General features: G+C 48.5%; 1 protein-coding gene across 1 annotated transcript; it reads right to left on the bottom strand.

Moving 5' to 3' along the window:
* Positions 1-6,940: 6,940 nt before the first annotated feature.
* Positions 6,941-8,755, bottom strand: LOC101773661 (F-box/FBD/LRR-repeat protein At1g80470). The gene is made up of 2 exons (XM_004986097.1): positions 7,695-8,755; positions 6,941-6,959 (listed from the first exon to the last, which is right to left on the bottom strand). Exons 1-2 carry the CDS (start codon positions 8,753-8,755, stop codon positions 6,941-6,943), a joined length of 1,080 nt encoding a protein of 359 aa, XP_004986154.1.
* Positions 8,756-13,231: the final 4,476 nt, after the last annotated feature.

Below are 13,231 nucleotides of genomic sequence, written 5' to 3'. Positions count from 1 at the left end.
GGCCACCACCTTCTCTCTTCATTCCGAACAAAACATGACGTTGGAAGCTCCTAGTCAATTTGGCTAAGGGATTGCTAGAAAAAGTAATGAAGGAGAAGGTCCTAAAATCCTCGATGCCGACCTAGATTTTCAAGATTGGATGCACATAAATAATATAAAAAAATTTATACTCCATCAGATTCTAAATACAAGTCATTGTAATATGTTTGAACAATATATCATATCAAAAACTTTTATTATTTTTTCTCATGATTTATGTGCATTATTGCACAAATATTATGTTTAAGATTAAATTGAAATTATGGCCATTATTAAGAGAAAACAAGTCATGAAAAATGTGAGTTCTTGTACATATTTATGGTACAATAATTTGAAATTATAAGTAGAAAGATTTTAGATATAAACTGCAAGTCAAACTGTATATGATGTATACTATCCAACTTCTCAAAGCTAATCATGTGTTTGTAGCTTATTTTAATGGTTACATCATGAGCACCTAAAATATCTATCATGGTGATTTTTCCCACCCTATGATTTAAAATGTTGCATAACATATTTTTTGATATTTTGTGAGCATAAAGACTATTTTTTTAATAGTTGAGATAATTTGTAACAACATATTATTTAAAATATTAGAAACTATACATTTCAGTGCTGCATGCAATGCTTGATAATATTGTACAGTCATACTTAATATATCATCACTTCATCTTCTCCCTTCAACACATTCGTCGTAGATAAAAAAATATTGTGCCTACACATTGGTGCTGCAGCATACAAACTGCAATTATTGGATAAAAGCATTATGTATTTTGTTTTTCACATCCCACAGTTGACTTTTGAAGGAGAATCATACCATTCCTCAGGTAGTCAGGTGTGAGTGAGAGTGCAATTACCCGAAGCTTCCAATTTAGGAATGCTTGTATGTACATCATATACTATTATCAAGTTGGTTGCTTAAGAACAAGCAACAATCCTAGAGACGTGAGATTTGATGTGTACTCCAAACTTGATAAAGACAGAACAAAGGAAAGTCATGAAAAAAAGGATGCATTCGAGAAGGGGGCTTGTTGTTTGTTATCTATAGAGTATGTTTTTTCACCTCTCCGCTCTCCACGGGTTCAACTCTCTTCTTGTCAGTCGTGTTCTTTCGCCTCTCGGCCCTCCACACGGGTTCAACTCTCTTCTTGTCACTCTTCGTGTTCTGTCGCCACCCCCCGTCCTGCTGTGCGAAATGGAGCACCCAAACCCTATGTTATGGTACACTCGCCTCGCCGGGGGCACGCCTGGAGGCGCAGCTCCCGGCCCCGCAGGACACCCACGCGCGCGGAGGAGGACGTGATGGACTCGCTCGTGCCGGCTACGCCTAGCCGGGGGCACGCTCGAAGGCGGAGCTCCCAGCCTCGCAGGACACCCTCGCGGAGGAGGTCAGTTCGGCCTCGCTGGGGACACGTATGGCGGAAGCCTCCGCGGCCTCGCCGGGTGCCCTCGTCGAGGAGGTCTCGGTCTCCGGGAACCTGCGCTGAGGTCTCCGCGAGCTCGCCCGGGTTCGTTGGGAGGCTTGGCGGAAAAGGGGAGTTGATCGAGCATGGTGATTCTGGGCTCCATCAGCCCGGAGACCGATATCGTGAGCGCCTCGAGCTCTCTGCAACTCCGGATCTTAAGGTCCAGGAGGTTCGGAGTCCTCAGCTCCAGCGAACCCATCTGGTCCATGTCGTACATCGTCAGCTCCACGAGCGTGCTGGTCTCGAGGACGAGCTCCTTCGTCCGAGCATGCTTGAACCTAACGACCCAGAGGCGCAGCTTCCGCAGGCGCGGGCAGCACGCCGATGACAGGAGGCGGCCAAGGAGGTCACCAGTGTCATCTGCGATCTCTAAGCATTCGAGCGCGAGGTCCGTGAGTGACGTGAACACCACGGCGGAGGGAAGCCGGACCCTGGCGAGGGCTAGAAACAAACGCATGGTCTCCAACTTTGTGGAGCTGGGAAAGTCGGCGAGATCTACCACCGGCTCGCCGCCGTCGTCTTCCTGGTCGTTGTCTAGCCTCTCCTTCCCAAGCACGCGCACCACAACGGAGAAAGACGTCACGCCGTGCGGCACGGCGTACCGAATTCATACCACCCCTCCGCCGCTCCGGCGGACGACGGCGCGAGGGGCGGCTTGCCGCGCGCGCTGCACAAGTCCAGCGAGATCCCCAGGTACTCCATGGCAGAGTCGTCTGTTCGAGCTCGCATCGCGAGGACATTGTTGACGAAGGCGATGAATCGTCTAGCTAGCGCCGCGGGGTAGCTGGAAGTCTGAAACCCTGGCCCCGAGTGGAAGTGGAGGGCGGGGACGCGCGTCCGGAGGCAGCGCCACCGCCGCGAGAGCGCGCCCGTGCGCACCATCTGCCCGGCGTCGCCCACCAGCCGAGATGCACACGAGCACATCATCGGGAAGAGTGCACTGATGAGATCGACGCCGTCGCCGTGGTCAGTAGCCGGCATGGGGTTCGCTTGCTTCTCCTCGCCCACGTAATCGCTGGACTCCATGGCCCACAGGTTGATCGATAGAGTATAGACTATTGGTGTGCTCTTGATCTATGCCTATGCATGCACAGAACAAGGCGACAAACACAAAAGAGAACAAGTGCAGAACGAAACGTACTACGTCCGGAAAATTCTTTTTATGACGCCCCTCTCCGATCCGTCCAGTTCGTCCAATGCAGTACACCGATCGGCTGGGTTGGGGCTGGTAATTAGACAATGCCCATAAACATTCCCTACACTGAAGAAGCTCGATCGAACACAGTTCCTTCTTACCCCTGCTGTATGGCCAGTCAGGTTCATTCGAGTCCCCGGAGATGGATGAGCTAAGTATGAGTTCAGCCCATCAAGTGTGCACCGAGAAGGTGCCAACTTCTGGGATTTTGTACCTTTTGTTTCATCGATTTCTTTTTCCTCCCTGTGTTGCTTCGACGTGCTCACGAGCGTATATGTGAGTGTCGTGTCTGTACTGTATTTTTTTATATTAAAAAAAGATGCCTAGTCAAAGCTGGTCGGGCTGCCCCCAAATATGTGGAGCAAGGAACGAATTTACAAATTCATTTGATAGTATACATGTGAAGCAACAAATTCAGGGTAATATCATTGCATGCTTTTCATTTCCACGGGCACAAAAGATTACAACACGAACGAAGTTGGGTACTAATTAATTGGTTTATAATTGTTGATGAAGCAGAGATGCATGACGTTCACCATTCCATCCATTTCTCAAGACTCCAAGCACAAACTCACTCAATTTTATGGTCATGGCCTCCACTCGTACGAGTGATCTTCGAGTACCATGTTCAGAAAATAATCTACCCAGCCGTCTATATTGTAGTTATTCACGCTGAATCTTACAATCACCTTCTCAAGATCTGCGGCGCTTTCGAGCAGGGATCGCAAGAACCGGAGTTCACAAACGGTTCCTGTCAATCCCCTAAACTCTGCTCTGATGAGGTTAGATAAAGATATCTCGCAGAAGACCCAGCGTTCTTGATGGTTGCAGACGAAAGCTAAGTTTCCATCAGCATCTTCTGAGAAATATTCATCCTGTTGCAACATGGATATATATGCATGGTTTAGGGCGATGAAAAGACAGGATAAAACCACAGCAATGCCGTCGATTGAGTTTAGTGTAATTGTTGGCCACCTTCTTAATGCATCCAGGAACCTCATCTAGCTGAAGACATAGGTATCTGAGATTGTTGAATCGTGTGAGGAGACCTGCGACGCCATCTCCAAAGAAATGGCGGTCGCGCATAGTATGAATGTTAACAACCAGAGATGTGACATTCGGATGTTGTGGTATCTTATATGTTATTATGTTAGCTCGCCGCTCCCATAAATCCTGATAACATAAAGGCATTAAACATACAACCGACAAAGAGAACCTTAAAAGCTAGACGAACTTTAGGAAGAGCTATATGATACTCCCTCTGTCCCAAATTATAGGTCGTCTGTCCTAAATTATAAGTCGTTTTGATTTTTCTAGATTCATAGTTTTTGTTGTGTATCTAGATATATATACCATACTAAATACATAGCAAAATCTATGAATCTGAAATGTCAAAATGACCTATAATTTGAAACGGAGGGAATACATGTTAAGATATGTTGATATATCATGGAAAATATTGCAAATTCCGTGATACTCATCATCTATATTCAGTTTAAATAAATAAATATTTATTACTTATTGGATGCTCCTCTATGCTAATCTTCACGATATGTGCTAGATTTTTTTAAAAAAATTCTCATGAAAGTTCACCTTAAACATCATGAAAAAAACAACCTAAAGTAACACCCTAATCTTAATCTAAATTGTTAATAGAAATATTAACTTAAGGTACACATCATGTATGGGTAAAGCAATGCCGATACAGATTTTATTTTGTTAAACACAACTCAAAGGTTTAAAAAAGCCAACACATCCAAAGGTGCAATTTAAAGTGAAGAAAATTATGAATATGGATGAAAATGTGTATAGAATAATTGCTAGTAAAAATATATCACAACCGGATAAGAGATAAGTATATATCTGTGTGAATATTGTGTTAGAATATTTAATGAGAGAGAGAGAGGAAGGTAGCAATTTGGACTATTAACTACCTCCAATTTTTTATAAATTTCAAATATTTTATATGCTAAATTTCAAATATTTTATATGCCTTCTAAGGAGTCTATACAAAAGCACGGGTTAATGGAGTAGTAGTACTGATATGGAGTAGTAGTACTGATAGTCGAAAGCGTATGATATGTACCGTTGGAACGTCAAGATCCACGACAAGGCATGTAGCAGGGGTACAACTCTTCAAGAGGGAGATGCTAGCATCATTGATGGGAAAGTTGCTGTCATAGCGCATATGAGAGACCAAGTTAATCCTGAGGTGTCCCATGCACGGCACGTCCAGGTAGATGCCAACCTCATAGCTGTTGTGAGAGAATGTGAGCTGCTCGAGCCTGGAGGCCGACATCGTGAGCCGCTCGAGCCCATAACAGTACTTAACTTCGAAAGAGCGGAGGTTTGGAGTCCTTAGTTCCAGCGACTCCATCTCCCCCATGTTCCACATCGTCAGATCCAAGAGTGTGCTGGTCTCGAGCACTAGCTCCTTCGTGCTAGCGTGCTTGAATGTGACGGCGCCCATGAGCAACTTCTGCAGGCGCGGGCAGCACGCCGGCGACAGGAGGCGGCCAAGGAGGTCGCCACTGTCAATCTCTAGCTATTCCAGCGCAAGTTCCGTTAGCGATGTGAATATCACCGAGGTAGAGGGGAGCCGAACTCTGGTGCCGTCTAAAGACAAACGCATGGTCTTCAACTTCGCGGAGCTAGCTAGAAGCTCGTCAAGAGCGATCAAGGGCATATCCTCCTCCTCCTCTTCCTCCTCGATCACCTCACCCTGGTCATCGTCTTCTTCTTCTGGGTAGAACATATCCAGCCACTTTTTTGTCATCGCACTAACTACAAAGGCGAAAGACGTCAATTCGTGCTGCACAGCGTACCGAATCCTTCCCCCGGCGGCCTCGACGACGGTCGTCGCCGCGAGATGCGGCTCGCCGCGCTCATAGTACAAATTAAGGAAGACCATCATCTGCTCCATGCCGGACCCAGCTGGTTGCGCGTGCTGGGCCAGGACATTGTTGACGAAGGCGATGAATCTTTGGGCGTCGCTGGGTGACTGGAACTCCGGCCCCGAGTCGAAGCGGAGGGCGGGGACGTGCGCCCAGAGGCCGCGCCACCGCCCGCGCGAGCGCGCTCGTGCGCACCACCTGCCTCGCGTCGCCCACCAGCCGGAGGATGCACACGAGCACATCGTTGGGAAGATTGCTGATGAGATCGACGCCGCCGTCGCCGTGGTCAGCATCCGGCATGGGCTTCGTTTGCTTCTCCTCGCCCACGTAATCGCCGGACTCCATGGCCGACAGGTTGATCGCTAGACTATTGGTGCTCTCGAGCGCAAAATATATGCAGAACGAAACGTACTACGTCCGATCCGGACAGTTGGAATAGGAATCAAACAGGATTATTATACATTTATACGTGACCCTCTCCATCCAGTTCGTCCAAATGCAGTCCGATCGGCTCGGTGGGCAGCCTGTGGTAATCGGACAATGTGCCCATACAAATTTCCTACACCGAACCCTGACGTTTTTTTTCTTATGATCGGAACTGTTCTTTTAATGGGCTAACTACTAGGCTCACTGTGCTCTTCTTTGATATCTTGGCTGATCTATTTGTCAAAAAAAAAAGGTCATCTACATATATAGCATCCTGTGCCATTTTTTTTTCTTTCGAGCAAAGTTTACAAATTTTTCGAGCTCCGAAATGCACTCGTAAGAAATAGCATTATAATGGATTCTCCTTTCTAAAATGTAATATAAAATATTTGCTAGAAAAGGAGTAGTGTAGTGCATCGCATAGCTAGAAAGCATAAGTATAGTAGCGGCAAAAATGGCATGGACTGATAAATTAAAAAATAAATTGTTCAAGTAGATATGAATGCCTGCACATGTTTCTTTATATGCAAATGTACATGGAGCTCTCCAACTCTTGAAGCAAATATCCACCATTTTATGAACACGGCCTCCGTATCATAGGACTCATCATAAGTATCGCGACACTCCGTTAAAATTTCATCTCTGGCACGGCCTCCGCTCATATGACCAATGGCAGTCACTCCATGTTCCGCCGCCAAGTAGCATGTTCTGTAAATCATCTCTCTTCTCCTCTACCGAGTAGTTCGGGTTGAAACTTACAACTACCATCTGAAGTTGCCTCGCACTTGCGAGCACAGATCGAAAAAAATGTAGCTCGCAATCGGTTCCTGTTAGTCCCCTGAACTCTGCTTTTTGGAGGTGAAGAGATGAGATTTCATAGGATTTCCAATGGTCTAGGTGGTCGCAGATGAAATCTGAGCCTAAGCATTGATCATCTGGCTGCAGTAAGAATGTGATCATGATTTAGTGTAATGGTTAAAACAGAGGAGGAAACTAATTAAATCAACCAGTTGGTTAATGTTGGTATGATAAGTTTGCTGCTCACCTTGATGTAGGTGTCGAAGTCAAGACATAGGTACGCGAGATTCCTGAACAATGAAAGTAGTCTTGCTACATAATCTCCAAAGGAATGTCGCTTGAGTGGAGAAATATGAACGTTCAATGATGTGACATGATCAAGATGCGGTATCCTACCTTTGATTATGTCAATGTTGTGCACATCTTCTTTCTGATAAAATGATAGGTAAATAAGCAACCACACAGAAAATTATTGTGAACAAAGTTAAAATTTACACTTTGAAGCTAGGTAAAGTAAGACACTAGGAATAATAAAATTAAATGTCATATGTAAAGCTAGATAGGAGGTAAGTACAGTATAATTCATGTCAATCATATAAGTTGAGAATATTTAGTGAAAAAAAGGGCAACGAGGAAGAAGGGGAAATGGTCATCATATAGATGAAACAGAGGATTCATCAATTATATAAATGCAATCACATAAATGTCAAAATCCAAATCAGTTGTTTCTAAGAAAGAAAGTTCCATTCTAATTATGTGAAACTGGAAGAACCTACCGCTGTCAGCTTAAGGGACACATCAAGGAACCTCGCTGAGGTACAACGCTGCAGGAGGGAAACGTTACTTTCGTGATCATCCGTGGGCCTATGTGCGTACAAGTCAAGCTTGAGCCTCCCCACGGACGACAAGTCCCCGTCGATCAGAACCTGAGAACTGTTTTCCAAGAACATGAGCTCCTCAAGCCTCGGGGCAGAGACCACGAGCACCTCAAGGTCCATGCACTCCTTGACCTCGAGAACCCGAAGGCTGGGAGTCCTCAGCTCGATCAGCGACATGTCGTCCATGTCATCCAGCGTCAGCTCCAGCAGCGAGCTGTTCTCGAGCAGCAGCTCGTTCATCCCAGAAGGCAGCCGGACGAACCACATGCAGAGCTTCTGCAGGCTCGGGCAGCAATCCGACGACAAGAGGCGGGCAAGGAGGTGGCCGCTCCCGGCCGCCACCTTCATGAACTTGATCGTGAGATCCACGAGCGACGCGAACACCACGGCGGAAGGGAGCCGGACTCTGCAGCCGCCGTCTAGATCCAAACTCATGGTCTCGAGCTTTTCAGAGCTCGGAAGGTCGTCGAGGACCATCACGTCAGGCCCCTCGTCTCTTTCGTCCTCATCTTCCTCATCCCCGTTCTCTGCGGCAGGTATAGGACGTCGAGGGAGGCGCTGGTCGAAGCAGAAAGACTTCACCGATTGCTGCGCAGCGCACCGGATCCACGTCTCCGCGGCGCGGATGGACTGTAGCCGGAGGAGCTGATCTGTGTCGCCTTCAAAGTCGAATGGGAACGAGATCTTCAGGTGCTCGATGGCGGCGTCGCCTGATTGCTGCGCGCGCAGAGCGAGGACGTTGCTGGCGAAGGCGATGAATCGCTCGGCGTTGTCTAGCCTATGCGGCCAACAGATTCTGTTCCGTGGCCACAGGGTGAAGCGGAGCGCGGGGGCGCGCGTCCAGAGGCCGCGCCACCGCCGCGAGAGCGCGCCCGTGCGCACCGCGTCGGTCGCGTCGGGGACCAGCCCGAGGATGCGCAGGAGCACGTCGTCGCAGAGGCCGCTGATGAGATCCTTTTGCCACCCGGCGGCGGCGGTGCCGCCATGGTGATCGGCGGTTGCTAGCCTCAGCTTTGCTCGTTTCGCATCGTGGACGACGACGTCCTTGCTAGACTCCATGGCACCCACCAGATCGATCAACCGGTGTACGTACGATACGTAGATGTGTACTTCAGGCGTAAGACAATTGGAAACGTGTACCTCTGATAGGAGAAGACAATGGGTTGGATTTTCTTTTTATGCATCTACCTCTGATAGGTGTTGAGTTATGATCCATATTACGGATGGAGCGAAGCGAGGCCCTTCGCTGGTAGGTTTGGGCCGAAACAAAGCGGCACATTAATGTTAAGAAGGACTACACTATTTATTAGTACCGTATTCCTAATAAACGAAGGTGTGAGGAATTTTCCTCCCTATATATACGGATCACCTCCCTTATGGAAAAGATGCACCATAGACTACTATACGGGAAGATCTTCAGGTTAGGGTATCCCCAAGTTGTAAATTTCCAACGTTTGTAACCTCACCTGATATAGTGAAGATTTGATGGCTGGCGCTCGTGGTTTTTTTCTCTTCCTCCTTGGAAGGGTTTTTCACGTTAAATCTCGTGTCCCCTGTGATTGATCTGCTGTTTTTCATTGTTTATCTTGCCTATCATTTGTAACAAGTGGTATCAGAGTCTTGTTCCACATTAGGGTTTCGCGATGGCATCAATGAAATTTGATCTACCGCTGCTGGACTAAAGACAAGATTTTTCGCTCTGGCAAGTCAAGATGCGGGCAGTTCTAGCGCAATTTTCGGATCTTGACGAGGCGCTGGATGGTTTCGGAAGCAAGAAGGAATCGTACACCGCTAAGGAGAAGCGGAAGTACCATAAGACTCTGTCTATGATTCAACTTCATCTATCCAATGATATTCTGCAAGAAGTGTTGCAGGAGAAAACTGCCGCAGAACTTTGGCTCAAGCTAGAATTGATCTGCATGTCAAAGGATCTAACTAGTAAGATGCACGTGAAGATGAAGTTGTTCACGCACAAGCTGCAAGAAGGTGGTTCGGTGATGAACTATCGATCTTTTAAGGAGATCGTTGCCGACCTAGTGTCCATGGAGGTACAATATGATGATGAAGATTTAGGTCTTGTACTGTTATACTCACTGCCTAGTTCGTTTGCAAATTTTCGAGACACCATACTACTAAGCCATGATGAACTAACCCTTGCGGAAGTATATGAGACTCTCTAGATAAGGGAGAAGATGAAAGGTATGGTTCAGTCTGACGCATCATCCTCCAAAGGCGAAGCATTGCAGGTTAGAGGCAGGCCCGAGCAGAAAACCTACAACAACAACTATAATCGAGACAAGAACCAGAACGGTACAGGTTGTTCGAAGTCCAAAGGCAAATTGTTCTGCAGGTATTGTAAGAAAAAAACACATGTTATTGATGATTGTTGGAAGCTGCAAATAAGGAGTAAAGAAACGGCACGTATCAACCGAAAAATAAATCCGATGGTGATGGTAAGGCCTCTGTTGTCTTCGGTGCTGATAATTCTGATTCAGAAGACTGTCTCGTCATTTTTTATGGTTGTGTTGCTAGTCATGATGAATGGATACTTGATTCTGCATGCTCGTTTCATATATGCTCTAACAGAGATTGGTTCAGTTCTTACGAGTCTATGCAGAGTGGAGATGTCGTGCATATGGGAGATGACAACCCACAAGAGATCGTGGGCATTGGCTCCGTTCAGATCAAGATGCATGATGGCATGATACGCACACTGAAAAATGTGAGATACATACCAAGGATGGTCAGAAATCTCATCTCCCTCAGCACACTTGATGACGAGGGGTACAAATACTCCGGCTTAGGTGGAGTGTGCAAGGTATCAAATGGTTCTCTCATTCATATGATAGGTGATATGAATTCTGCAAAGTTATATGTTTTTAGAGGAAGTACTTTACATGGTTCTGTTGCTGTTGCTACTATTTCTGATGATGAACCAAGTACGACTAACCTGTGCCATATGCGTCTTGGACATATGTGTGAACTTGGTATGGCAGAATTGATCAAGAGAGACCTGCTAGATGGTTGCACTTTGAGTACCATGAAGTTCTGTGAGCACTGTTGTAACGACCTCGGTTAAAATCCTTCACGTTAATCTTAATCCGAGCCCCTGGTCCCTGTCTCAGTTTTACCAAGTCTAAGTGCTCAACCTCCAGTTCAGTCCCGACCCCTGTTATCCGACCCTCGCCGTTTTCCCCAGTTCCGACCCCGCCGACCCCAACTCACCCGCCGGATCTTTCTAAGTCCTCCCACAACGCCTCCCTTCAATCTGAGCCGTGGACCACCGAGACTGACCGGTGGACCCACGAGATCTTTCTCCCAGATCTCCCGCGACAGACGCACTCGAGTTGCATGCCCGCTTCAGAGTCCCCTTGCCGCGTGGCTCAACTTCTCTGACGCCCGCCGCTCCGCCTCGTCGCCGACCACGACCGGATGGATTCTCGCGCCCCTTCCCCAATCGCAGCGGAAGCTCCTCTGCTACCCTTTCTGCAGCACCTCGCCGCCCGCGCCCATCATCACCTCGCCAGATCCCGACTGCAGAGCCCGATGCCGCCCGTCTTTTCCGTCGCCCCTCCACAGTCGCGCCGCCCCGGTCCACGCTACACGACGATTCCTCCTCCGCCAACCCAGACCACGGCCGCGACAGCTCCTTTTACGCCCTGTCAGAGCTCCGCCCCCGACAATCTGTTGCTCCGCGCTCGCCCGCGCGACCACAGCCGCCTGTCTTCTCACCTGTGCGCCCTCGTTTCTAGCACCGTTCCCGCGGTCTCTTCCATCAAATCCACCGCACGACGACGCCCGCCTTCGCCAAATCTCAACCACCGGCAAAACCGCGCCTGCGCCGCCCCGCCTCTGGTGCCCAATGACTGCCGGTGCCATCCCCGAAGTCCTGCTCCACCGCCTTCGTTGCTCAATCGCCGCCCCGGTAGCGCACTCCATCGTTTCTTCCCCGGTCTTTGCGCCGCTCCAACCTTCTCTCTTCCGTGCAGCTATAAAAGGGAATGCCGGAGCCCCGCCGGAGTTCCCCTTTGCCATCGCTGCCCTCCCGCTTTGCTCCCTGTTGGTGCTCACAGCGCCACCGCCTAAGTTTCTGAGGAACTCTCCTCTCCACACCGCTCTCTCAATCCGCCCAGCCTCTTACTCCTCCGCACTGCGCAAACGCTTGCTTGTGGTTCACAAGAAGCACCGCCGCCGCCGGAGTACCACCGGGTATCATCGCCGCTGCCCAAGCCATAGTCTTTCCGCCTAAGCCTGTTCTTTCCCGACCCCAAGCTTCATCTGTAAGACGAAGGTAAGCTGCCGACCTTTTGTTCGTCTCGTCCGACCCCTCCTATCCGCTCAACCCCGGTTCCGTCTCGCCCGACCCTGTCTGTTCCGCCGACCTTTCTCCGCCTCGCCCGAGGGCTCGGCTGTATCTTTTTCCTTGAACCAAGGGTATATGTGTAAAACTTGGGGACTTTTCAGCGTTAAGTCTGAGGACCCCTAGCACATCTATTCCTCTAGATTAAGGGTCTGATCATAAGTTCCTTCCCATCCGACCCTTATATCTTGATCTCCACCAACTCAAGCGAACCTCCCCACCCTCCCGTAACTTGCCACAAGTTTCTGGGCTCAAACTTGCAAGTGTTGCTATGAAATAACCGTCTAAATGCTAACCCATGCATTGCATTCGTGTAGACCTGCGTCTCGCTAACGACTTCTACGAGCTGCACCAACGCTAGAAGACGAAGGTGTAGCCGAGCTCCTGCCTCCAGAAGCCGAAGCCGCCCAAACAGAAAAGCAGCTTCCTTCCTTCTCGCTTGAAGGCAAGCCCCGGATGCATGAATCCCCCTGTGTTTTACCAAACTTGCGCATGCCTTCTTTATCATGCTTGTGCATTTACGTATAGGGGTTGTCTGGAACCATAGATGCATGACTTAGATCCCTTGATCTGATCACTAGCTGTTGGACCGAGTAGAAGCTTTGCTTAAATAGGAAACGGTAAAAGCCGAGTGATGTCCTGTCACTCGCGAGTTGTAGGATTTGGCTGTTTTCCTTCTGTTACAGCTATAAGGACGATGGACGGGGCAAGGTTTTGGGTAACTCTTTGGTGGTCGGTTGATCGCCCCGTCTGTCTATGAAACTTGCTAAGGCCCGACAGTGGTGGTGTTCGTGATCAAGTGTTTGAATGTACTAATCTCATACCTAGTATGGGATGGGGAAGCCTAGTACCTGATTGAACTAGGGCGTGGTTATACCCCTGCTGTCCCTGGAATGAGGTTCCCATGGTGCATCATGTGGGTGCAAGTGCGGTCACAGTACGGTAGAGATCGGGACTGTGGAGCATTGCATGCCAAGGGAAGTTTGAACCTGACACGCGCCTGGGAATTGATGGGGACGGCCGACACAGGAAGCGACCCTGGTGGTGCGCGGATGTCGTGAGATTAGGTTCGCCATGCATGGTCAAGAAACTCGAATCGATTCGTCTGCCTCTCACAGTCTGAGACTGCTTGATCGCTATGTCACCCTGAGTAATAAAGGAATCTGATGATGACA

Source organism: Setaria italica, chromosome IX (assembly GCF_000263155.2).
Source record: "Setaria italica strain Yugu1 chromosome IX, Setaria_italica_v2.0, whole genome shotgun sequence".
Lineage (NCBI taxonomy): Eukaryota > Viridiplantae > Streptophyta > Magnoliopsida > Poales > Poaceae > Setaria > Setaria italica.
The sequence above is the reverse complement of the archived record's forward strand: the minus strand, read 5'-3'. Positions and strand labels throughout refer to the sequence as shown.